This window comes from Drosophila busckii, chromosome X (assembly GCF_011750605.1).
Source record: "Drosophila busckii strain San Diego stock center, stock number 13000-0081.31 chromosome X, ASM1175060v1, whole genome shotgun sequence".
NCBI classification, from domain to species: Eukaryota; Metazoa; Arthropoda; class Insecta; order Diptera; family Drosophilidae; genus Drosophila; species Drosophila busckii.
The window spans coordinates 6,510,959-6,535,245 of NC_046608.1; the positions used below are offsets into that span (position 1 = coordinate 6,510,959).

The 24,287-nt window shown below is 40.5% G+C and overlaps 7 protein-coding genes across 19 annotated transcripts; 3 read left to right on the forward strand and 4 right to left on the reverse strand.

The window, feature by feature from the left end:
- Positions 1-54: 54 nt before the first annotated feature.
- Positions 55-6,505, reverse strand: LOC108607204 (sodium/potassium/calcium exchanger 4). Of its 2 annotated transcripts, none has more exons than XM_017997868.2 (8): positions 5,444-6,505; positions 2,441-2,614; positions 2,167-2,354; positions 1,916-2,102; positions 1,766-1,846; positions 1,202-1,693; positions 1,042-1,143; positions 55-932 (listed from the first exon to the last, which is right to left on the reverse strand). In XM_017997868.2, the coding sequence occupies exons 1-8, from the start codon at positions 5,475-5,477 to the stop codon at positions 595-597; spliced, it is 1,596 nt and encodes a 531-aa protein (XP_017853357.1). In that variant the 5' UTR covers positions 5,478-6,505; the 3' UTR covers positions 55-594. The 2 variants fall into 2 exon arrangements, with proteins under 2 accessions (XP_017853357.1, XP_017853358.1); XM_017997869.2 differs by lacking the exon at positions 5,444-6,505 and adding an exon at positions 2,750-2,832.
- A 1,570-nt stretch (positions 6,506-8,075) lies between these two features.
- LOC108605943 (cytochrome c oxidase assembly factor 7 homolog) lies at positions 8,076-9,361 on the reverse strand. Its single transcript, XM_017995763.2, has 3 exons — positions 9,185-9,361; positions 8,721-9,010; positions 8,076-8,658 (listed from the first exon to the last, which is right to left on the reverse strand). The coding sequence occupies exons 1-3, from the start codon at positions 9,282-9,284 to the stop codon at positions 8,242-8,244; spliced, it is 807 nt and encodes a 268-aa protein (XP_017851252.1). The 5' UTR covers positions 9,285-9,361; the 3' UTR covers positions 8,076-8,241.
- A 316-nt stretch (positions 9,362-9,677) lies between these two features.
- On the reverse strand, positions 9,678-10,810 carry LOC108605917 (NAD-dependent protein deacylase Sirt4). The gene is made up of 2 exons (XM_017995733.2): positions 10,555-10,810; positions 9,678-10,495 (listed from the first exon to the last, which is right to left on the reverse strand). The coding sequence occupies exons 1-2, from the start codon at positions 10,715-10,717 to the stop codon at positions 9,750-9,752; spliced, it is 909 nt and encodes a 302-aa protein (XP_017851222.1). The 5' UTR covers positions 10,718-10,810; the 3' UTR covers positions 9,678-9,749.
- A 171-nt stretch (positions 10,811-10,981) lies between these two features.
- Positions 10,982-12,978, forward strand: LOC108607105 (puff-specific protein Bx42). The gene is made up of 3 exons (XM_017997733.2): positions 10,982-11,338; positions 11,395-11,955; positions 12,024-12,978. The coding sequence occupies exons 1-3, from the start codon at positions 11,116-11,118 to the stop codon at positions 12,884-12,886; spliced, it is 1,647 nt and encodes a 548-aa protein (XP_017853222.1). The 5' UTR covers positions 10,982-11,115; the 3' UTR covers positions 12,887-12,978.
- Positions 12,979-13,072: 94 nt separating this feature from the next.
- LOC108607107 (spaetzle-processing enzyme-like) lies at positions 13,073-14,309 on the reverse strand. Its single transcript, XM_017997734.1, has 2 exons — positions 13,878-14,309; positions 13,073-13,824 (listed from the first exon to the last, which is right to left on the reverse strand). The coding sequence occupies exons 1-2, from the start codon at positions 14,257-14,259 to the stop codon at positions 13,094-13,096; spliced, it is 1,113 nt and encodes a 370-aa protein (XP_017853223.1). The 5' UTR covers positions 14,260-14,309; the 3' UTR covers positions 13,073-13,093.
- A 178-nt stretch (positions 14,310-14,487) lies between these two features.
- Positions 14,488-15,119, forward strand: LOC108606120 (signal peptidase complex catalytic subunit SEC11A-like). The gene has a single exon (XM_033294469.1). The coding sequence runs from the start codon at positions 14,557-14,559 to the stop codon at positions 15,112-15,114; it is 558 nt and encodes a 185-aa protein (XP_033150360.1). The 5' UTR covers positions 14,488-14,556; the 3' UTR covers positions 15,115-15,119.
- A 234-nt stretch (positions 15,120-15,353) lies between these two features.
- Positions 15,354-23,198, forward strand: LOC108606675 (probable phosphorylase b kinase regulatory subunit alpha). Of its 12 annotated transcripts, none has more exons than XM_017997012.2 (12): positions 15,354-15,466; positions 15,535-16,813; positions 16,869-17,192; positions 18,156-18,303; positions 19,242-19,571; positions 19,623-19,874; positions 20,078-20,236; positions 20,439-20,483; positions 21,000-21,583; positions 21,648-21,915; positions 21,972-22,569; positions 22,635-23,198. In XM_017997012.2, the coding sequence occupies exons 2-12, from the start codon at positions 15,569-15,571 to the stop codon at positions 22,738-22,740; spliced, it is 4,059 nt and encodes a 1,352-aa protein (XP_017852501.1). In that variant the 5' UTR covers positions 15,354-15,466; positions 15,535-15,568; the 3' UTR covers positions 22,741-23,198. The 12 variants fall into 12 exon arrangements, with proteins under 12 accessions (XP_017852501.1, XP_017852502.1, XP_017852499.1 ...); XM_017997013.2 differs by lacking the exon at positions 18,156-18,303 and adding an exon at positions 17,379-17,523 and having other exon boundaries at positions 15,355-15,466; positions 22,635-23,197; XM_017997010.2 differs by having other exon boundaries at positions 15,355-15,466; positions 20,072-20,236; positions 22,635-23,197.
- The last annotated feature ends 1,089 nt before the right edge of the window (positions 23,199-24,287 follow it).

A 24,287-nucleotide genomic window follows, 5' to 3' on the forward strand; every position in this document is an offset into this window, starting at 1 on the left:
AAAAGCCAACTGTGATCAGTTGATCAGTGAATAAAATAAAAAACAATTTACAGCTACACTGCGATACTTTTGTTAAAATCTCATACATACATATATTAATCATATAAATACATTATTGAATTTGTTTTTGTTTTTGTTGATTTTGGTTTTGGTTTTTCATCTCATTTCACTTGACGTCATCACGGCGACTGCCATCGCGACCGATTGTTCAACTACTTTAATATTTATAATCGTAATAATAATAGTAATAATTACACAAAAAAAAAACGTATTACAATAACAGCATAACGTTATAGCATAAGGTAACTCAACTATCAAGGTAGGTAGATAGAATAGAACAGGAAGAAAAAAGACATACATATTAATTAATTAAAACGACTGCACTTTGCTGAGTTAATAGCTAAGTTAGGATCCAAAAAATAAGTTTGTTTTTTTTTTCTGTTTTTTGCTTTTTTTTATAGATTTTATGTTGTTGCTGTGGTTGTGGTTGTGGTTGGTTGGATACTGCTCTCAGCACTTCAATAACAGCTCTTCCAGTTATCAGTTATAGTTTTATTATTTTGTATGGATTGCTGGGCTTGCTGCCCACAATGCTCATGATCGTCCACATGTTGGCAGATTGACGCGAAAGAACACATTGAGCTCGATGAGTGACGCGAATACCATAAACACCAAATAGATGACCAAACAGGCAATGCCCACCTTCTTGTCCAGCTTGAATTTGTTCATCGAGAATGTTAGATAGAGCAGAAATAGTGTGGATAGCAGTGTTATGGCCGAATACTCCAAGCCGGCCGAATTGATGGCCACATAATTCTGACCTGGCTGTATGGGAAAGAAGACAGCCTTGATCAGCCAAGGCACACCCAGACATAAGAGTATATCGAACGTATTCGAGCCAATCGAGTTGCAAATACCCATGGAGCCGTGACCTGCAAGAAATCAAATCAGCAAAGACAGCCAGAGAGAGAAAACTCACCACGCAAAAACAAAAAGCGACTGCGAGACAACGACAGCGGCCCAAATTGGCAAAACACTCACCGCGCTTGGCCACAATTACGCTGGACACTGCCTCGGGTACACTTGTGCCGGCAGCCAAAAACGTAATACCCATTACGGAATCCGGTATCTTAAGTGTGTCGCCTGGCAAGTGATAAAGTGATAATGTTAATGATTTCCATTATGCCATTGATCAACATACCAATGATGGTTATCATCCACGCGACGACATACGATAGCGAGCCAATCCAGACAATGCACATGATGAAAGTGAGCGGGAAGATTTTGTTATTCTTGGCCTTTTTGCAATCGGGTATGGCAATGCGGAACAGCAGATGTATGGGCCAAATGATGAGCCAAGTGAATTGGCCAAAGCAGCTGGCGGCCTTGGGATATGTCAGCAATGAGTAGCCCTCCTGTTCGGGTGGCTCTGCACTGCCAGCCAGTTGGGCCTCAGCCTCAGCATTGTCCAGCACAGCCACGACAGGAGCTATGGGGGCGACAGCGCCACCGCCAGCGCCACCGCCAGCGCCACCACCAGCACCAGCAGCAGCAATCACATTCGCTGCAGTTGCAGCGCCTCCCACATTACCAGCGGTGCCGGCAGTGCTGCTGGACTTGGTTTGATCGTTATTGAGGCCGCCGTTTAGTTGTATGCTGGCCATGTTCTGACAAATGCGATTCTCCACAAGCTCTGGCGAAAACAAATTGCAACCGATGTATATAGTTGTTGCTTTATGTATATTTTAAATAAATGTCTGTGTACCTGGTTCCTTTTCATTGCTGTTTTTCGTATGTATGCTGCAGTTGGACGAGCGACTGCGCGAACGCGCCTGCTTAACGCCACCTGTGATTGAGAATTCATTTATTTAAATCATGTTGGGCGCTGTGGGGGCAACAGGACTTTGAGACTCACCCTTGGCGCACCTTTGAAAGGATTTATCAAAATACATGACTGCCAAATATACCGCATAGAGCGATACCAAAATTAAAGCCTCATACCATTCCACACGCTCGTCATGCATAACACAAATCAGAATGGCCACTGTAACGCCATAGGCGATGCTGTCTCGCGTCAGTGGCCACCAGTCCAAGGGTATAGTCTGCGGAATTTTATGGGATGCAATCGTTGCAGCTCAATTTGCAGGCGATTGATTATGTACTTACCATGCCAGCACCAATACCGCAGCAGGCAGCAACAGCCAATATATTAAACACTGCGGAGCCAACAATGGTGCCAACACCAATATCGCCCTCTGTGATGAATGTGCCTATCACATTGACAAATAGCTCCGGCGCGGATGTGGCTGCGGCCATAAATGTGGCTCCCGCCACATCGTTAGACATATTGAGTGCTGCATTATAAAGAGAGAGAGAGAGAAAGAGAGAGAGAGAGAGAGAGATCAGAGTCAACGCATGGGGCTTAGGTGTGTTGAATTACCTGCACATATTTTCTCAACAGCTGGCACAAAGTACTCATCACATACTACTGCTAATGCTACAAATAAATATAAACTGGCTATAACATGAAGTACAACAGCACCGGACTGTCTTTGCGCCTCCGTGAATAGATCTCTGGGGAAATCGTCAATGGCGGGCTGAGTGCAATTTATATCTGAAATGTGAAATATATTTTTAAATACATTTAACTCAATTCGATTGCCTACTTTTGTGCGCACAGTCACTACAGTTTCTCTAATTTATTTCATTCACTTTTAAGTATTATTTTGTAAATGATTATTATGCGCACATTTCATATTACGTTTCGCACTCTGGGCTGACACTCAATAACAGTTTATAGATCAACGCATACATATATGTACGTATATTAAGATTTTCACAATTGTTTTGTCAGATTCAAGCGCGCACTGTCCCACTAAACAGTCGATGCTGCAAGAGCTATCACTGAAGACTGAACAGAATGTACAACAAAGGAATCCAAAGCAATTCGGCAGCAACAACAACAACAACAACAACAACAACAACATTCCTTATTGAGCTGTAGTCGATTACGCGCTCTGCATCTTGATCATCGATCAACAAATGACCAATGCTGTGTGTGTGCGTGTGTATGCGTGTGTGTGTGTGTGATAGGGGTGTGAGCTGAGGCTGCCGCTTTGGCAGCGGAAGCGTAAAACTCACTTTGATGTTGTTATCAAAGCGAAATTGTTTAATTACAAATAGTCAACGCATAGTCGGCTTGGCGCTACTAAAACAATTCACACACACACACACACATACACAAGCGCTTATTTGGTCGCTGACTAATTGCCACAAATGTAAGCTCGGCGAATAAAGATATTTAGGGCATGCCACACTTGCCACACTTGCCGCTTTCAATTTTATATCTATTGAAAAGTGCATTGAACTGTTGTCAACACTTGGCTGAGATTTTCAATTAAAATTATCTACTGACTAACAAATAGTCAAATTCAAAGAGTACATATACCAGTGGAATAAACCGAGCGAGAGCTCTCTTTTGTATTTGTAGTTTTTATAAAACAATTTGTGTTGACAATTGTCATAAATTTCGATAAGCAATTGAAAGTAATCTTTGATAGATAGACTTGGACTATCATCGACCTAGCACCATTTTTTATAAGCAATAACAATAGCTAAGTAGAACAGCAGTTTCCACATGAACTCTGAGCAACTTGAACTGGCAATTCATATAAAAACTTAGCGTGCCAAGCAATGCATATGTATGTGTATGTGTATATATATGTCACTTACATTGCGGCATTTTGTGTAAGTAAGCCCCGCATATAATGCAGACGCATATAATAAATGCTTAATCAACATTTACAGCAGCAGTGTTAATGTTAATAAATTTAACATGGATAACGCGCACTCAAATGTTCAATCACCGTAAATTAAGTTGACTTTAATTGAATAAGGGACAAGTTAAAGAACAACAACAAAAGCAACAATGCATACACATACACATACATATACATATACACACATATATGGTATGTATGGGCGCTCGATATATATACGTATGCATTTATATCTTATGTAATCTGTATTATTTATATTATTTTTCTACAAATTTCATATTTTTCATAATATAATTATTCAAATTATGATTGCTATTGTGACACATTACGTATACGACTCATTGTCTGTTGTTTTTCAAGTCAAGCTCAACTTGATTTGACATATGGAATGATTTTAGTGCAAAACAGCTACATATGTATGCCGTTATAAGCTATATACAATATGTATGCTCATATGTATAGTAGTAAGAAAAAAAATCAACGACACAATGCGTTTTAATATGACTTTTGTACATCGTTTAAGTAACTTTTGAGAGCAAACAGCTTAGTTCACTTGTTGCGAGCAAATATACATATATATAATGTGTGTGTGTGTGTGTGTTTGTGTGTATGTAACTCATGCAGGTATACGTGCACTTAGTATATAGCAATTTTCACAGCTTCTTCTACTTTACAATATTTGTATTATTATATTTGATTTGATTGCAAATAACCGTTTCAATACTTTTTATATGCAACGCTTGAATGCATTTGAACAATGTTGAACGTTTTTCGTATTTTTTTTAAATGCCAATAAAATAAAGTTAAGCACGCTCTTAGGCACATTGCGCATACGCCATGTTATTAAGAAAGTGAAGTAGAAACTAAGTTTTGCAAAACGAATAAAAAATAAAAAATAAAAAGTAAATAAATAAAGCAGCAAGCCTAACTAAACAAAAGCTGCCGCAACAGCAACAGCAGCAGCAACAACAACAGACTTTTTATTTTCTTCTTTTTGTTGTTTCTTTCATTCTTTTTGTAAACTTTTTTTATGCATAGTAAATGTCATTAAGTTTCACTTAATGAGCCAATTTAGACAATTGATCCATATGCTTTAGTTTACGCGACACACATACAGACTCGCACTCGCACACACCCACACATGTATGTATATAAATAGATTATCTGTTCGTGTGTGTGTGTGTGTGTGTGTACGAAGAATCGAGGCAAAACGCGCCGACCAAAAAAATAATACACTTAAGTTAAGCTTATGCTTGATGTACATACATAGACACATACATATGCACGTAGCTAAAAGGTTTATTAAATGAAATCTTATGACGTCACTCACACACACGCATAGCTAATTAATCTATTGAAATAATTATTTGCTGCGCTTTGATTTTCACCACATAACCAAAAAAAAAAAATGTACAAAAAAATAATGTAACATACTATTATATATATAGGATATTTTTGCCAAATTCTACTTTCATAATTGATTGTAAGCCTAAACACTTGTTTATTCAGTTTTTTTGAAAATTGCATTGATTGCATTAAATGAAATTTTGTATATTTGGTTTGTGTTTTGTTTTTTTTTCTCTGTTTTTTTGCTTGCACTCAGGTAGGCAATTCAGTTTTTTGATATTGAGTTAATTAGTAGTGTTTTTTTTTTATACCCGTACCCGTAGTGCTGCTAAGACCCCAATAGTCTTCCATTGCTGCCACGGTGTTGTAGTGGTGATGGACACTCGTAAACTGCGCTGCGGCCGCTATATGAAACGCAATCTCAATCTCTGTCGCTTCCCACTTTCAATAGTGGTGTTGATTTGCCTTGTTGTACCGCTTACCGTTGCACGCCTGCTCCTCAGTCGCTGTCGCTGTCGCTGTCGCTGTCGCAGTCGCAGTCTCTGTCGCTGTCACAGGCTTTAGCCAAGGCACACCCACGCATACACACAGCTAGCATAGATGTGTGTGTGTGTATGTGCATATACATAAGCACGAGGCTTAAAGCCTCTAGATAAACGCGCGATATTTTCAATTGTCGTCGCTCTTGCAATGTTCTTACAGAAACAGCCTCTAAGGCTATGCGATGCGATGCGATGATGATGAGATGATGATGATGATCGTTGCGCGGTGCGCGGGGTGTGTTGTGGCGTTTAGCTAAAAGCTAAGCTGTCAATTTAAAAGCACAAGGCGCGGCGTGGCGCGACACTCATTCACGCCCACACACGCACATAAATCTGTAGATGCTCGTATGTGTATGTGTATGTGTATGTGTGTCTGTGTGTGTGTGTGTGTGTGTAGCGTTCACTTAATGCATTTCGTGTAGCCGAAAGGCAAAGGCACAAATCAAGGGGCAATCATAAAATGCACGCTATCTCGCTCTTGCATAAGCTCGCTTAGCCTCACGCGCTGTCTCGCTCTCGCGTCGCTTTTCTTTTTCGTTTTAAGTTGAAGCGCGCGCGCAGTTTCTCTTTTGATCTGTCGCCACACGCTTTTTACTGTTACTTTATCACACTTTTTTTGCTCACAACAAGAACAACAAGAACAAAAACAAAACAACAGCAGCAACAACAACAACAAGAAGAGCACTAATCGTAGTAATAGTTGTAGGCGAGATTTGTTTTTTTTAATTCCAATTTCAATTCCCAACGCGCATCTTTCTTTATGCTCGCATATTATGTATGTATGTGTATCGTATGCAATACATACATATGTATGTGCACTCTTATTTATATTTCTAGTCTAGGCTTTTAATCTTTAGATATAGATTTCGTTTTTGATTTTTTTGATGTAACACAAAATTTTTTGCTATATATTGTCTTGATGCCGCCGACGTTGACGTTAAACTGATTCAATGTTTCGGATAGAGCTTCAGTCGAAAGCTGAGCATTGAATTTTTGTATTTTTTGTTGAGCTTGGATTTGATTCTATAGCGTATACATGTATGTATATATGTATGTACACTAGTACAGACAATTAACATACATACATACATAAACTGCTTATATACAGTTTAACTAACTATAGACTATATAAGTATTTTTACACGCTCACAAAGCACGATTGCATGCTGGATATACACCTGCATGTCTATATGTATATATATATACATACATTTGTATATGTTTGTTTGTTTGCATGTATTGCGTACACTTGATGTGTTTGTTGTTGTTATTGTTATTGTCACACAGTCTCGAGTCTTCATTATTTATCGAGATCGCCACTATTCGAGCACAATATCTATATCTACAACATTATTTCCTGCAATGCTCCCCAATATGGTAAAGGTCATGTCATGGTACAGCGACTAACTAATTAAGTACATAACTCGAACACAAACAAATACACTAACAAAACAGCTCGTGCCTTTAAAGAAATTTCAATTATTTTTGGGCTTGGCTACAGTGAAAAACCAAAACATCACATACATACATACATACGTATGTATGTGTATTTCAACTTTGATTTAATACATAAAAAAATCAAAATAAACACTAAAATGTAGAATTCAAAAAAAAAAGGATAATATTATAAAAAAGGATAATTTAACGACAAAAATACATACCAATTTCAAAAATGTACCAAACTCTATATTGCTTATATAATTTTAGAATTTATGCTGCCATTCAGCCTAATAGTTTATTAACTAGTTTATAAACAAATTCATTCTCAAGTGTTTGCTCTATTCTCGTGTTGATTTTTTGATGAGTTGATAACAATTGCCAGTTAGTCATCTCTTTGAATAGTTTTAAAAACAATATAGTCCTAAGTGAACTTGATAAACTTATGTAGACAGCATATTTAAATATAAATATTACACTTAATCAAACATCAGTTAACATGAAAAATGTCTGATATCGCTATCACTATTTGTCTGATGATAAGCCTCCGAGACTCCAGACTTACGAGCAGAACCATTAAAAAACTAATTAGACAGATCCGCAGCCCTTGGCAACGCTGATACTAATACTAGACGAATAATAAATGTTTCCAATTGGGTTTACCGCTGTGATAAGAAAAACCCCATGGAGCATGTCTTAACTGTTTCGGCTTTAGCATTTAAAATTCAATTGGTTGGTTTGGTATCTTTGTATTTAAGGTATTATGGGGGGGAAATATAAGGTTTGAGTTCTTTTTTGTTTTTCTGTTTTTTTTTTTTTGTTTTTAACGTTAACAATTAAAACTAAGAATTTTTCTCTCTCGCATACACATGCTAAAAACGCAAATGCAGCCTATGTACACAAATAATATAATAATATATATTTATATATATATATATATATATATATATATAAGTTTATATAATCCACTTAAGTTAATTAGCAATAGCTTTGCGTATTACCACTGAATAATATATGAAACATACAAATTTCTTTCGATCAGACATAAAAAAAATAAAAGAGTAAAGCATGAGAATTGTAAATTAGAAAACAGAGGGGAGCGTCAACTATTTCTAGTATAGGTATGATTTGGTAAATCAATTGGGCATGCCCACACCCTGTTGAAAACTGAGCGTCTCCTGTTGCTTCTTAACTTCCTCTTGCATTTCCAGTGCCAGTTTCTTATATTTTTCCGCCTCCTTTTCGTTCTTCTCGATTCCATCGCCGCGTGCATACATTTGGCTTAGATTCGCACAGGCATACATGTTACGCAACTCGCAGGCCTTGTGTGCGAACTGAAATGCTTTCTTCATATCCTTAAGAACAATGAATTCCGAGTCCTTTGTCGATTTAGCAGACTGTGCTGTTGCGGCTGTTGTTGTTGTAGTAGTTGCTGCTGCGCTGCTAACGTTGTCTTCGGGCTTCTTCTGTACACCAGAAATATGCATTCCAGACAGATAGAAGCAGGCGGTGGCATTGTTCATGTCACAGCTTTTTGTGAGAAACTCCAAGCCCTATAAAGCCCAAGCATTAGCATAGTTATAGAGTTATATACGTAGTAGAGACTATACAGCACCTTTGGCACATTGCGATCTATTTCCTTGGGCATTGACCGTGATACCAGCAACAGACCAGAATGCAAGCATGCATCCGAATCGTTAAGATTACAGCCTTTCTCATAATATTGATAGGCAACGCGCGGTTCACCCTTGCTTCCGCTTTTGCCCTTGCCTAGAAAGCTATAGTTGCCGTATTTGTAACAGGATTTTGCGTAACCGTAGTCGTCACATGTTGATTTATATACTTTGGATGCTTTCTCAAAATCCTTTTTAATGCCCTCCAGATAATCTCCCAGCAGATGGCAAACTGTAAATATAGCATTATATAAACAATCAATGTTATGATATGTTTTGTAATTCAATTAGAAATACCAAAAACCTAGGTTAGAGCGCAGACACATACACAAACACAAACACATATGTCTGTATAAAGTCTGTGTATTTGTTCTTGTGGCAGCCGCCTGTTGTTGTTGCTATTTACCTTCCGGTTTCTTTTCCGAATAGCAGCCGAAACGATATTCGACGCCCAGTTTGTCCACATACTCCTTGACGTCGGACTCCTTTTTTAAGTCGTAGGCCATTGTGTTTGAATTTTTAATAAATATTTCTTAAAACAAGCTGTTATGTTGCTGTAACCGTTGTTGCTGCTGCTGTTGTTGTTGTTGCTGCTTGTTTTTTTTTTTTGGCTATTTTTCTAATTTGACAAGCAGTGCTTGAAATCACGTTCAGCAAGCTGTCACTTTACAGCACTGGCAATAGCCTAGTATTTCATATACAAAATATAATATAATTAGCCACAATTGTGGTATTCAAAACATTCAAATAGCTAGAGTTAGCTATTAAAAATACTAATACGACATCACTCCCCGCTAAAGGCACAGCTGTTGGCGCTGGCGGTAAATTTTTAAAATGTAAACATTTTTAAATTGAATTTTTTAACAAGCAAAGACAATGCAAATGAAGTTCTAGGCGAATGGATGACAAAGATTAATTTATTTCACTATTCACAATCCTTAACAATTGAATTATAAAAAAATAATCTATGTTTACTTGGACTTAAAGTCGAAGAGTTTGGGTATCACATCGCCACATTTTGCGGAGATTTTTATGTCTGTTAAATGATCAGCACGAGTCTCACCTATATTAACTATAGCCACGGGTAGCTTAAGATCCTTTGTCTGCAGCACAATACGATACCCAGAGAAGACCAACAGGCTGGAGCCCAAAACCAGCAGCCCATCACTACAGTAAACCATCTTTGCAATGTCGTCCAATCTCTGGCGCGGCACACAATCGCCAAAGAAGACAATCTCTGGCTTTAGATTGCCACCACAGTCAGGGCATTCAGGTATCTGAAAATTGTCTATATAATCTTGGGGAATTTCCACATCGCCGTCGGGTCGTATCATACTAGGCGCATCCTTAAACACCGGATTCAGCATACTGAGTATGCTCTGAAACTCATGACGGTCGATGCGATATTCGCAGGATAAGCATTTCACTACATAGCCGCTGCCATGCAGCTCCACAACATTCTTGGAGCCCGCCTTTGTATGCAATCGATCCACATTTTGTGTGACCACTGCTTGTACACGCTGTTCGCGCTCAAAGCGCGCTAAAGCATGATGCGAAGCATTTGGCTGTGTGCTGGAGAAACTTGGCCATCCAACAAAGTTCCGCGCCCAATAACGTTTACGCACGTTGGTCGACTTTAAGAACTCCATATGCTGTATGGGCTTGTGATTGGTGCGCGCGTAAAGACCAACGCCTTCAGAACGATAGTCAGGTATGCCTGTTGCGATAGTAATTTAGTTAAGTACGTGCTCTGTACCTAAGGTGTTAAGGACTCACCTGACTCTGTTGATATACCAGCACCCGTCAGCACCAATATGTTTGGCTTTGACAGCAGGAATTCTTCTAAGCGTTTGATGTCATCGCTTAACACGGGTTTGTGTTGTGGCACATACTGCTGCTTTATGACACTGCGACATCTAAGCACGCCACCCAGACGCATTATGTATGTATAGCTTTGTTTATAACAAATAAACCACAAACAATGTGTACACTAAAAATACATTTTGATCACATAACAATAACAGTCGTGATAACAGCTGTCACAATCAGTGTTGCAAGCTAGGCCAAAATAACGATAAATCTAGCACTTTTAAGTCAGGAATTTCTGGCAAGCACTAATTTTTTCTGAGCACCACTACTGTGCCAAAGTACTTTAGTATTTTTTAGCGTATGCTTTTGCATAACTGTAGATAATCTATTGTTTTTGGTCACACTTTTGTGTAACTGTGTTCTCGTGTATGTGTGTGCTGCGTTTTTCTCGTTTTTACAACGTTTGTTAGTAAAAATCCGTCATAAAAGCTCTGTTGCAGGAATATTAGAGCAAAAAACAGAGCTGATATGTCGTTATCAAGTCTTCTTCCCACGCCCGTCAACGCCGTTTGGGATCGTGAAGATGAGCGTCGTCTGGCGGCCAAGGGTGCTCCAATGATTGGTGCGCTGGTATCCGCAAAAATTGCAGCGCCACCCTATGGACAACGCAAGGACTGGATACCACGCACTGAAGCTGACTTTGGTGATGGCGGTGCTTTTCCCGAAATACATGTAGCACAATATCCTCTGGGTAAGAAGATTGTAATGTTTTTTGAGCATACGACACAAATTATAATTGCATTGTAGGACTTGGCGCGCCTGCCAATATGGGGAAGAAATCGGATGCATTGGCTGTGCGTCTGGATGACAAGGGCAAAGTCAAATACGATGCAATTGCACGCCAAGGACATGGCAAGGACAAAATTGTATATTCATCAATAACACAACTGCTGCCTGCTGAAGTTTTGGCCGAAGATGCCGATGAGTTGCAGCGTCCCGATGAGGAAACAGTGGCTGAGACAACAGAAGATACACGACTTGCTTTGGAAAAATTGACAAACCAAAAGATCACATCGGCACTTCCAGTGCGTGCCGCTCAGAAAGCAGCTCCTGCACAGTATATACGCTATACACCCTCACAGCAAGGCGATGCATTTAATTCGGGCGCCAAGCAACGCGTCATACGCATGGTGGAGGCTCAGCTAGATCCCATGGAGCCGCCAAAGTTCCGCATAAACAAAAAGATTCCACGGGGACCACCCTCTCCACCTGCACCCGTTTTGCATTCACCCTCACGCAAGGTAACAGTGAAGGAGCAAAAGGAATGGAAAATACCGCCCTGCATATCCAACTGGAAGAACGCCAAAGGTTAGTGTTCAAACATGAAGGTTTCCAAGTTTGTATAATGAATATAATTTGTTTTTATTTTTGTTTAGGTTATACCATACCACTGGACAAACGTCTGGCTGCAGATGGACGTGGCCTGCAGCAGGTACATATAAATGAGAAATTCGCCAAGATGGCAGAAGCTTTGTATATAGCAGATCGTAAGGCACGTGTGGCTGTGGAGGCGCGCGCACAACTGGAAAAGAAGTTGGCACAAAAGGAGAAGGAGAAAAAAGAGGATATGCTGCGAATGATGGCGCAACGTGCACGTGAGGAACGTGCTGGCCTACGTAATCCCGATTTGGATGCCATACCAAGCTGTTCTAATGGCGGCGGGGTCGAGGCACGCGAGCGCAATGATCTGCGTGCGGAGCGACAGCGCGAGCGTCAACGGGATCGTAATCTACAGCGTGCAGCACCCGACAAGCGAACCAAATTGCAGCGTGAACGCGAACGTGACATTTCCGAACAAATTGCGCTGGGCTTGCCCGCCAAGAGCGCTGGCAATGGAGAGACCCTCTTCGATCAGCGCCTTTTCAATACCACCAAGGGCATGGACTCTGGCTATGGCGATGACGAGGCATACAATGTGTATGACAAGCCCTGGCGTGATTCCAATACGCTGGGCGCACACATCTATCGTCCCAGCAAGCAGGCAGATAGCGATAATTATGGCGGTGATCTGGATGCCATTGTCAACACCAAACGCTTTGTTCCCGACAAACAGTTTGCCGGCGCTGGCTCACGTGACGCGCCCACAGCTCAACGCAGTGGTCCAGTTGAGTTCGAAAAGGAAGAGGATCCCTTTGGCTTGGACAAATTCTTGAATATGGCCAAAAAAGCGCCAAAGCGTGCTGAGGAGAAAACTGCAAGCGGCAGCCATTCCGAACGCAAACGCAGCCGACGGGATTAAGACTTAAACTTATATTCGCAATATAATCTTTTTTCTAAAACTTAAACTAACATATTGGAAGTTACATAAATTCAAGAAATACATTTAAATATCAAACAAAATATGTGGACTTGCCAAATATGTAGAGTGGTCTAATGTTTCAGACTATATATTGATCAGTTAAGGAAGCTCTGTAGGAACAACAAGATCCGGACAACTACTATACACTTACGAGTTTGCTTGGATAGTACCCGTTATCCAGGGCACATAGTACTCCACACGTGTAAAGATCATTGGTCTACCGCCATTAATGCAGCTAGCTTGGCCCAGGGAAACAATGCCTGTCAAATAGTAGCTACGCTTGCCCTGTGCATTGTCGCCCACAAGCATAAGTGGACCGCCAGAGTCGCCACCGCAGGTGCCCGCTTGGGAGTCGCCGCCAGCGCAGAGCTGACCCACCGCCAACTGCGCATAGATTTGCCTGCACCTGGCCATGGATACCGCATTAAGCATAGCCTTAAGCTTAATCGAACTGCCACCAAAGCGTATTTGCTCTGTATTTCCCCAGCCAGTGACCTCCATAGCATAATCCTCATATTGATGCTCCGCTTGCAGATTTGCTGCGGGCAGGCAAATAGGCAGCACAAAGTCAGAGAAGCTAACGGGTTGCTTTAAGCGCAGCAATGCAATATCATTCGAATTATTAGTCATGGCGGAACCACCCAAGTGAAATTGTTCATGCACTATAATGCGGTCGATGGGTATATCCAGGTGCGGTGGCGCACAAATTCGATCGTTCATAAACTGCTGGCAATCTATCGAGCTGCTTGTATTCCATTCTCCCAAACGCACCTGAAGCAACTGATCGCTTCTCTCTGAACTGGGCACACAATGCGCGGCCGTTAGCACCCAGCGTTCATGTATAAGCGAACCACCGCACATGTGGCTAAACTCCAGACCTAGAAATATTAGGTTAGTTAGTACGCATACTTTAATCCTTGCTAATTCTTACCATCACTGCTATAGAGCAATAGCGCCGTCCAGGGATAATCCAATATATGCGCCTGTGTGCCAGCTATAATCCGATCCTCGAACATGCCATCGTAGCCACCACAGACCGGAGTTTGTGGGAGTACATCATACAGCGCAGCTGACGACGCTGACACCTTCTGTGCACGTCGACAACAAACCAAATCATCGCGTACTCGACTGTGACAGCGTGAACGGCGTTGACTATTAAAGTTCGCCTCCTGCTGCAGTTCCCAGCACAATTGTCGTGGCTGACAAACGCCTAGCTCTGTGTTTACCATACAATGGCCATAGTGTATAAGCGGCGTAGCAGTAACTAACGACAGGCCAGTAGCGCAGACCATAAACCAAATCCAATGGTACATGTTAATAAATATGGGTGAACTGAATATGAATATAAAATAAAAGTTTGACAATAGACCACAATCCAAGAGCTTATCAGTGTAAAGCATCGGAGGTCACTGCTGTGAGGCTAACATAATATCAAATTAGTTTGATAATGACATTATTATTGTTTTGATTTGTTGTTTCAAATTTAAATCATGCCGCTCAACAATTAATCGATAACTATTAGATAGTTTAAATGATAAAATCGCATTAGCAATCCAACTTGCTTATAAATCACTTCGTAAGGCTGAACAAAGGACCTAACGGGAGCCACCATGGGATTAGCAAGCATGTTACAGATAGATGAGATGATGGGCGATTTCAATAGAATGAATAAACGCCAGTCGCTCTACCAAGTGCTGAGTTTCGCTATGATTGTATCCTCGGCGCTGATGATATGGAAGGGTCTCATGGTGGTCACCGGTAGTGAATCCCCCATTGTGGTGGTGCTCAGTGGCAGCATGGAGCCGGCGTTTCATAGAGGCGATCTGCTCTTCCTTACCAACTTCAAAGAGGAGCCAGTGCGCGTAGGTGAAATTGTTGTATTCAAAGTGGAAGGACGAGACATTCCCATTGTGCATCGTGTAATAAAATTGCACGAAAAGGAGGATGGCACAGTGAAATTCCTGACCAAGGGCGATAATAACAATGTAGATGACCGAGGATTGTATGCGCCTGGACAGATGTGGCTAATGAAAAAAGACATTGTTGGCCGTGTTCGAGGGTTTTTGCCTTATGTCGGCATTATTACAATATTCATGAACGAATATCCTAGAGTGAAGTGGGCTATACTCTCGGTTTTAGCAATATTTGTGCTACTCCATCGGGAATAGAACCAGTCTACTATATATTTCTATAATAAAAAAAAAAGATTTTTAAATAAAAATATAAAAAAAAATTGTTTTAAATACTAAGAAATAAGGACTGCAGTCTTTTTTGTTTTGGTACTTTACAGGCACATTAACATAACTATTAACAGTGATGCATCCCTCAACATTAATATCAACAAAAAAAAAACATCGAGAAATATCGTCAATCGATATTTTTACAACACTACGTGACATTGAGTTGACATTTCGCTATGTAATTTCATGTGCAATAACAAAAACAATTAAATACTCCAAGTGTGGCAGGCAGCATTAAGCTGCAAGAACAACAACAAAAAGCGTCTTTGGCGATAATTATGTAAGTATATGCAAAAACAAACATGCCCATATGCGAATGCTATATTTAATAATGTGTATTTATGTTAGTGTGCGTGCAAACTAATAAGCAAAATCGGCCAAGATGCGTTCGCGTAGTAATTCGGGCGTGCGCCTGGACTATTATCAGCGCATAGTGCATCGTCTGATATTGGCGCATCAAGAGCCAGTGACTGGGCTGTTTCCCGCATCGAATGTAAACTCACACGCCTGGATTCGTGACAATGTTTATTGCATACTGGCCGTTTGGGGTCTATCGATGGCCTATAAAAAGATAGCCGACCAGGATGAGGATCGTGCCAAATGCTACGAGCTAGAGCAGAGCTGCGTCAAGCTAATGCGCGGCCTGCTCATGGCCATGATGAACCAAAAGGATAAAGTGGAGAAATTTAAAATGACACAGAGTCCGTTCGATTCACTGCATGCCAAATATTCAAGCAAAAATGGTTTACCCGTTGTTGCAGACAATGAGTGGGGACATTTGCAAATCGATGCAGTGTCGCTCTATCTGCTTATCTTAGCACAAATGACGGCGTCCGGCTTGCAGATAGTTTTCTCACTGGACGAGGTCAGCTTTATACAGAATCTGGTATTCTATATAGAATCTGCTTACTCTATACCCGACTATGGCATTTGGGAGCGCGGCGACAAGACCAATCATGGCGAGCCCGAGCTAAACGCCAGCTCCATTGGCATGGCCAAGGCAGCATTGGAGGCCATGAACGAATTAGATTTATTTGGCGCACGTGGCGGTCCAGCTAGCGTGATACATGTACTGGCCGATGAGGCGCACAAATGCCAAGCAGTGCTGCAGTCCATGCTGCCACGCGAATCCAACAGCAAGGAACTGGACTCGGGTCTGCTGTGTGTCATTGGCTTTCCAGCCTTTGCTGTGGATGATGCACAGCTTATACACAATACCAAAGATGCCATACTATCACGCCTGCAGGGCAAATACGGCTGCAAGCGTTTCCTACGCGATGGCTATCGCACACCCAAAGAAGACCCAACGCGTCTCTACTACGAGCGCTGGGAACTGCGCATGTTTGAGAATATTGAATGCGAATGGCCGCTGTTCTATTGCTATTTAATTCTCTTTCATGCATTTCAAAATGATAAGCGTGCTGTGCAGGACTATGCAGATCGTCTGGAGAAGATTATGGTGCGCTCAGAAGATGGTATATTGCTTGTGCCTGAGAGCTATGCTGTGCCGCAGGAACTAGTGGGCAATGAGTATCAAAAGCCAGGCTCACAGCCACGTGAAGTTGTGGGCCGTTGTCCCTTTCTCTGGGGTCAGTCGCTGTTCATTTTAGGACGACTCTTGCAAGAGGTACGTACTCTCAAGTTTCCAAGCTACTATTCTCATGCCAATCTATAATTTTCAGGGCTTTCTAGCTGTGGGCGAGCTGGATCCCTTGAATCGTCGCTTGGGTGCACAGAAGAAACCCGATGTGGTCGTTCAAGTAGTCATCATAGCGGAAGATAATGAGATACGCGATAAGCTGGCTGAGCACGACTTGCATGTGCAAACTATAGCCGAGGTGGCGCCCATTGAGGTGCAGCCTGCACGTGTCTTAAGTCATTTATATACCTATCTAGGACGCAATCGCAAGTTGGGCCTAACTGGACGCAAATCGCGTGATGTGGGCATCTTGAGCACGAGTAAATTGTATTCACTAAAGGATCGTATATTTGCGTTTACGCCACAGGTAATATTTCCAACTGCCTTTGCTTTATTTTCGATCTCTCTCAGTCTCTCTCTCTCTCACTCTCTATCTCTCTCTCTGTAACACAGTCTGTCTATCTAGCTGTTTCATTCTATTTCGTTTTAATTTTTTCTTATATTTGATTTGATTTGATAACTATTATTATTATGTTGTTGTATTATGCATTAGTTTGTCGACTTGTCGCGCTTCTATATTGCCTCCGATAATGAACTTATGATTGACATCCTTAAAGGCGAAATCAATTTTCTAAAATCCGCTTGGGATCTGCTGGGTCGTCCCTTAGTGACGCTTGTGCTAAAGCGCATACATTTAGGTCAGGCAAAAAACAAACAAACAAAAAAGAACAATAACAACAACTTTTAATTTATAAACAATACACGTATACATGCATACATCTATGTATATTGCCTAATTTAATTTAATATTTTTAAATTTTATTTGTATATGTTTTAATGGTTCTTAGCATTTTGAGTCTATTGCTAATTCAAATTGCAAGGGTTGCATTTGTTATAAACAAAAAATACACACATGCATATGTAAATACGTAAGGTAGTTTTGCTTCGCTTAAATTAGTTCTTATCATTAAATTTCATAATTTCTTTTACACACACATACACATTGTACACACACACATCTATATACTTACTTATTTATTATTATTTGGTTTAGTGAGTAATTTTAATTTTTGTTTGGCTTTGCACTAGTTATACTACTAGCTCTATCACTTACACACAAGCACACACACCCCTCTCCTTGCCCCCAGCTCTTGCGTCTGTTTATCTCCGTTTTACTCTTACCAAATGTATTCCCCACTACCTTAACGTTTCCTTATGAGTTCCAAAACATTGGCCAATAGCATAAAAACCAACAAAATCTCTTTCTGTTCTCTTTTTGTATAATCCAACGACAACAACAATTATATAAACTACAACACTACACAAACAGCATATCGACTATGAAGAATACTACACCACACGCGATCCCGATTTGCTTGCTAGCAATTTCACTACAAACTTAGCCTTCTTGACCAACAATTGGCGTCACATGTTGGGCCGGCCAACAATAACATTAATGGCAACGCATTATATGCTAGGTAACTACATATCCTACACCACCAACAACAACACGTTGCATACACAAATACACATATATATATATATTAAATGCTCCCAGGACTATTTGTGTATGTATGTATATCTGTTTGATACTTCAGCGCTTTCAAGTTATTCTCTTTGTGTCTTTAACCACTGTAAATATTTGCATATGAACTCTAACATACTATGCGTACGTATACTTAATATTCTGACGAGGTTCAACGTTTAGTATGCTAAATAGTAGTTTGCGATAGTTAAAAGTAATCTAAATATTGGCACAATGAAGATCGTTTAAAACGTTGGGATTATTTTCAATTCAAAAGCAACACTTAAAAGAATGAGGAATAGATGGAACAAATTCAAAGCTATCCAAATCTACAGGCGTTTTTTTGTATTAGGAGTGAAAGTAATGTGCAATAAATAAAGATTATAGAATATGCTTACATACATTTCTTTAACCATAGTATATACTATAATCTTTTATATTTACGTTTTAGCTTTGCTTCTTGAATTAAATTCGTACTCACGCTAGTGTAAAATCTGCACAATAACAAAAACACTTTAACAACAGTAAGAAATATTTTGGTGTTGGTTATATACACATAAATATGTACATACATACATACATATGTGTTAATTTAGTTTGAAGCTTTGCACTTGAACTGTAATTGTAATTGTAATTTGTAATTAAAACATATGACTAAGCAGCTAATATTAAATACACAACACACACACACACACACTAGAAGTCTGCACGTATGGATTCAAAACTTTCGGTTATTTGAGTACAACATATCTGGATCTCACTCAGTGAGTCAGAATTTGGAGTGCCGCTTTGGCCGTATTCATGCAGACCTCTAACACACACACATACATGCACAACAACAAATACAAGTTAACTAACCTATTATTTTTACTACTGTCAACAAAAACAAAGACCAAGACAAAATACCGTTGGCCATGATACAAACAATGAGGAAATTGAAATCGGGCTACATCAATGGCACACGTGTTATGCTGGGAAATCTCAAGGACTTTCTCAATACTTCGGCCATAACGGATTTGAGCTTCTTAGGCAGCACAGAGGACGGCTATCCGGATCGTTTGCATCCGGATGTGCAAACCTATTTGGACGAGCATCTTCTGCGTTCGTTCAGCAATCGCAGCACCATGAATTTGCGCGGTGGACAGTTGCGTCCGCGTCATTTGCGTCGACGCATGTCCTGCAAGGGTGCAATCAAGAAGACGCGCTCCATCAATGTGGACTGTAAGTGAATTGAGCAATAAGTTAGTCCGTTGTTAATATATAGATTTGCAGCTGACAATCTGGGCATGGAGGGACCTACGCCTTTGACCGAACGCCGTCTGTCGTCCATTGTGCCGCCTCCTTGGCTGCAGGCCAACAAGCAAGGACATGTAAGCGTGTTTGCCACAACACCCGAGGAGGGACCGACCTCACCACCCCAGCTGGGCGGAGAGCTGGGCCTGCGCGAGAATATCTATCCTGTGGATCCGTTGCACAGTCGTTCGGCCATGGATCGACGCAGCGAGTTTGTGCGCCAGCAAGAAAGTAAATTTCCTCAAATGATACTTCATTTACTTTCTTCATTTCCATAATTTTATTGTCAATTTATTTTAAATTATTATTATTAGAACTTGATTGTAATATTTTTTAAGACTTCTTACTTTATTATTGTATTTATTTTTATTGTATTTTTAATTTTTGTTTACGTTATGCTCTTTTATTTTTAAACTGCAATGCTAAAGTAACAGTGCCAAAAATTCTCATTCAACGCCATCGCGCGGAAACAAACTTTGCCGACACAGAGGTAGAGGAATTGATTGCAATGCTACGTGAAACGGAGAATCTCGATGACCAAGGCGACATCTTGCAGTATTTGGTTGATACCCAAGGCCTGGACTTTAATACGGGTAAGTTATGTTTGCAGAAATGTATAAAAACTAATTAGCAGCTAAAGCTTTAGTTATTGCCAATCAGTGTAGACTGAAGAAAACGGTTTAGACCTCCGATTACATATGTATGTCAATTCATATGTGGATCATTTCATTGTTGTCAATTGTTTTGTGCTTGTGCTCATGTTTATGTTCTTTTTCGCATTCTACGCATTCGCAGCTGGGCTGGGATTAAAGCATAAGAAAGATGATGATAATGCGTCTGGTAAGTGTTTAACTGTTCCACATTCCTGGTTGTTGTTTTATCTGGATACCCACACACCTTATTGGCAGTGTACCTTTCCCCATAGAGTCCTCAGTGTTGTAGTAAATTCCTTTATCCGCGGTGCTGTTGTAAATCCCTGTGTATTTATTCATTTTATTTTGTGAGTTTACATTTTGGTGGCGCTTACTATTCATACGCATAGCTATTACATTTTCATGCTCGGGTTTAGCTTTTAATATTGAACTTTTAATTTGCTTCATTATTTTTAACTTATTTGTGCAAATATTTCTTTTCACTGCTTTTTACATACAAAATATACAACTGCAACTACATACATATGCATCTCACTAACCTATGCCACGATTTTCTGAATTAACACAAACATACACCGATGGGCCATTATGCGACACAATATCAACAACGCGTGTATTCCTAACCCTACAAAATCGAATCCAATTAATCCCATAAACAACAAAAACCAAACCACAATATAACACAACAAATGTAAACCTGAAGAGCTGGAGCACGAGTATGCGGATGATGCAATGCTTGAGTTGCAAAACATAGCTCGTGGTGGTGTTAGCGGTGGTGGTGGTGCTGGTGCTGGTGCTGGTGTTGGAGCCAAAAGGTCGATGGCCGTGCCAACAGTTATCATCGATGCCACTACATCCACAGCGAGCAACAGCAGCAGCAGCAACAACAGTAACAGCGCCGCCGCCGCCAAGGATGAGGATAATGCTAATTCGGTTGTTGCTCCAACGTCTCACGCTCACGCTCAATCCGCCGCCACAGCCGCCTCCAACAACAACAATAGTTTCATTAACGATTCTTCTCAATCTGAAGGAATGCTGGAAGAGGGACGCGTTGTGACAGTACGTGATCTGCTCAAGGGTCTCTATGAGAAGGCCTGCCAGCAGAAGCTTTGGGGTCTGGTGCGCCACACTGCCGGCATGCTGGGCAAACGTGTTGAGGACTTGGGTAAGGCAGTGACCGATCTGCTGGTGCGTCAAAAACAGGTAACCGTGGGCATGCCGCCGAACAATGAGCATACTATAACGGCACCCTTGCCCGAGGTAGAGCTGCGCCAGCTGATACACGATGTGAGTACAAAAAATGTTAATAGCAATCTGCACTTAGTTTAATCATTGGAATCGAAATTATTAGGCTTACGGCGATGACGAGAGTACGGCCATGTTGACGCAGGAGCTTATGGTATATCTGGCCATGTTCATACGCACCGAACCGCAGCTGTTCCATGAAATGTTGCGCCTGCGCGTTGGCCTTATCATTCAGGTAATGGCCAAGGAGCTGTCGCGCACGCTGAACTGCGGCGGTGAAGCCGCCTCGGAGCATCTACTTAATCTGTCGCCATTTGAGATGAAGAATCTGCTTTATCACATACTAAGCGGCAAGGAGTTTGCCGTCAGCAGCGGTAAGTTATGGTTCAAATTCAAATAATGAGAAATTTTCTAATCCATTTTTTTTTAGTGGCACGCGGTAATCTATCCATTGTCAGCTGCAAATCGAGTCGCGTTAGCAAGAAGAGCCAAATTGGTTTGGGTGATCCGGAGGGCGAGGATGCACTTATAGCCACCATAGATGATCGCCAGGGTCAATGGTTGCGTCGTCGTCGTCTCGATGGTGCTCTAAATCGTGTGCCACGTGATTTCTATTCACGTGTTTGGACCGTGCTGGAAAGATGTCAGGGCCTGGCCATTGAGGGTCGTGTGCTGCAGCAGAGTCTGACGCAGGAGATGACGCCAGGCGAACTGAAGTTTGCCTTGGAAGTGGAAACGGCATTGAATCAAATACCACAGCCTGAATATAGGCAGCTGGTAGTGGAGGCACTCATGGTACTCACCTTGGTTACCGAGCATAATATGGTGCCCAGTCTGGGTGATATCATTTATGTAGAACATCTGGTGCACAAGGCAAATCAACTGTTCTTGGAGGATCAGCGCAAAGTGCAAGGCGATGCCACGCTCTGCTGTGCCAAGCTTAAGGATGGCAAGGAGCAACAGCAGGCCGCCTCGGGCATGCTGCTCTGTGGTGGTGCCGCCTACATCTGTCAGCATCTCTATGATAGGTGAATAGCTTTTGTAAATTTCCATTTAAACACATTTTTAATGAATTACCTTTTGCATATTCCAGTGCGCCCAGCGGCAGCTATGGCACCATGACCTACATGTCTCGCGCTGTGGCCCTTGTGCTTGACTGTGTGCCCAAGCATGGTGAAATGGAATGCGCCATCTCCTAACCACTGATAACAGCAGCAGCAGTAGCAGCAAGGCGTTCAAGGCACAATGCTCACTTAAGCACACTTAATGTTAATCACGTTATAACTCTCTTACTAAATCTCTCATACTATGCTGACACTAGTAGCTGTCTGGCCGCGTATTTAACCCAACGATAAGTTAAGTCTGAGCTCTCCGCTCAGCAACGATGTATATCTATATACATACATACAATATTTATGTATTCTGTAGGTCTTTATCGCATACTTGACACTTTTGCTTAAGTATGTATGTTTTGTTTTGATATTCTCTAGAGCGGCTAAAGGGATTATAAACCCCCACTAACTAAACCACACAAAGCAATAATATGTATTATTCCGTAAATAAAGCGCAGCATATGCATGCATGTTCCCATATTTATTTGGGATTTAAATAGCAACTAGTAGTTCCTTGCTCCAATAAACTGCAACTTTAATACCAAGAAAATTGAGTCTGTTGTGCTCAGTATCCACAACTAAGAGCAAACTTTGAGGTGACTTGATCTGTATGAATGGAAACAAAAGAGCACAAAAGAGATTATAACATACATACGTATGTACATTATACGTATGTATGTATGAATGTATGTATGCACGCTTGTTTGCTTCTCTAGCTCTCTCTTATTCTCTTTCTCTTTGAACAAATGACAACAACAATGCCATGGGACTTTGCCAGAATGCGTTTACAGTTATCCACATATTTTGCTCACTAATAAAAATATGGAAAATGAATACTTAACATGCGTTTTATTTCGATTGCTCTGTTTTTGTATGTTTGTATATACATACATACGTACATATGTATGTACATTAATGTGCATTTTTGTTTCTCTCTTGCTTGAACAAATCATAGAAACAATTTGAGCTTCGCTCAGAATGCGTTCACAGTTATTAGCACACTAAAAAAAAGTTAATGAAAACTTAATATGAATTTTAGTCAGATCGTTCATGAGATATTGAAATTTATTTTTCTTACACTTGAATTCTTTTCCATTACAATTTCAAGTTGATCGCACGTGAAATAAGCGCACAGTGTAACAAAATTACTCTAATTGTGCATACATATATGTGTTTGTATGTATGTACATACATTATTGTATGCATTTTTGGCTCTCTCATTCTCTCTCTCTCACTATTTGCTTTGATAAATCACAACAACAATGCAAAACGCTGGGGTATTGGCGCCAATACATACATATGTACATATGTATGTGTGTTTTTGCGCGTAAATGCAAAAACGCATTTGTATGTAATTATTTAATTAATAATTATTAATTATGTATGAAAACTTTGAATGGGTTTTTTTTTCAGATTATATATAAGATATTGAAAAGCTGTAAACGGTATTTATTTCCTAATCAATTTAGGTCTTGAGCTGCGAAATTTCAAGTCGATCAGACAAAAAATAGGGCCAAAAAAATCGTTTTATTTAAATTTTCCATATTTATCGCATGAAAATTGGAAATCATGATATAACACCATGTACTATATCATAATATCTAACTTATATAAAAATTTCAAGTCGATCGGAC

Excerpts from the sequence above, each read along its gene's own strand:
- LOC108607105 (XM_017997733.2), top strand. The coding sequence starts at position 11,116 with ATGTCGTTATCAAGTCTTCTTCCCACGCCCGTCAACGCCGTTTGGGAT. Across the intron at positions 11,339-11,394 it reads TGTAGCACAATATCCTCTGG|GACTTGGCGCGCCTGCCAAT; the intron begins GTAAGAAGATTG and ends ATTGCATTGTAG. Across the intron at positions 11,956-12,023 it reads CAACTGGAAGAACGCCAAAG|GTTATACCATACCACTGGAC; the intron begins GTTAGTGTTCAA and ends ATTTTTGTTTAG.
- LOC108606675 (XM_017997010.2), top strand. The coding sequence starts at position 15,569 with ATGCGTTCGCGTAGTAATTCGGGCGTGCGCCTGGACTATTATCAGCGC. Across the intron at positions 21,584-21,647 it reads TGCGCCAGCTGATACACGAT|GCTTACGGCGATGACGAGAG; the intron begins GTGAGTACAAAA and ends CGAAATTATTAG. Across the intron at positions 22,570-22,634 it reads TGTCAGCATCTCTATGATAG|TGCGCCCAGCGGCAGCTATG; the intron begins GTGAATAGCTTT and ends TGCATATTCCAG.
- LOC108605943 (XM_017995763.2), bottom strand. The coding sequence starts at position 9,284 with ATGGCCTACGACTTAAAAAAGGAGTCCGACGTCAAGGAGTATGTGGAC. Across the intron at positions 9,011-9,184 it reads TTCGGAAAAGAAACCGGAAG|TTTGCCATCTGCTGGGAGAT; the intron begins GTAAATAGCAAC and ends CTATATTTACAG. Across the intron at positions 8,659-8,720 it reads TAGATCGCAATGTGCCAAAG|GGCTTGGAGTTTCTCACAAA; the intron begins GTGCTGTATAGT and ends TGGGCTTTATAG.
- LOC108606120 (XM_033294469.1), top strand. The coding sequence starts at position 14,557 with ATGGGATTAGCAAGCATGTTACAGATAGATGAGATGATGGGCGATTTC.
- LOC108605917 (XM_017995733.2), bottom strand. The coding sequence starts at position 10,717 with ATGCGTCTGGGTGGCGTGCTTAGATGTCGCAGTGTCATAAAGCAGCAG. Across the intron at positions 10,496-10,554 it reads TGGTATATCAACAGAGTCAG|GCATACCTGACTATCGTTCT; the intron begins GTGAGTCCTTAA and ends CTATCGCAACAG.
- LOC108607204 (XM_017997868.2), bottom strand. The coding sequence starts at position 5,477 with ATGGAAGACTATTGGGGTCTTAGCAGCACTACGG. Across the intron at positions 2,615-5,443 it reads GGGTCTTAGCAGCACTACGG|ATATAAATTGCACTCAGCCC; the intron begins GTACGGGTATAA and ends TTCACATTTCAG. Across the intron at positions 2,103-2,166 it reads GCGGTATTGGTGCTGGCATG|ACTATACCCTTGGACTGGTG; the intron begins GTAAGTACATAA and ends AAAATTCCGCAG.
- LOC108607107 (XM_017997734.1), bottom strand. The coding sequence starts at position 14,259 with ATGTACCATTGGATTTGGTTTATGGTCTGCGCTACTGGCCTGTCGTTA. Across the intron at positions 13,825-13,877 it reads ATTGCTCTATAGCAGTGATG|GTCTGGAGTTTAGCCACATG; the intron begins GTAAGAATTAGC and ends TAATATTTCTAG.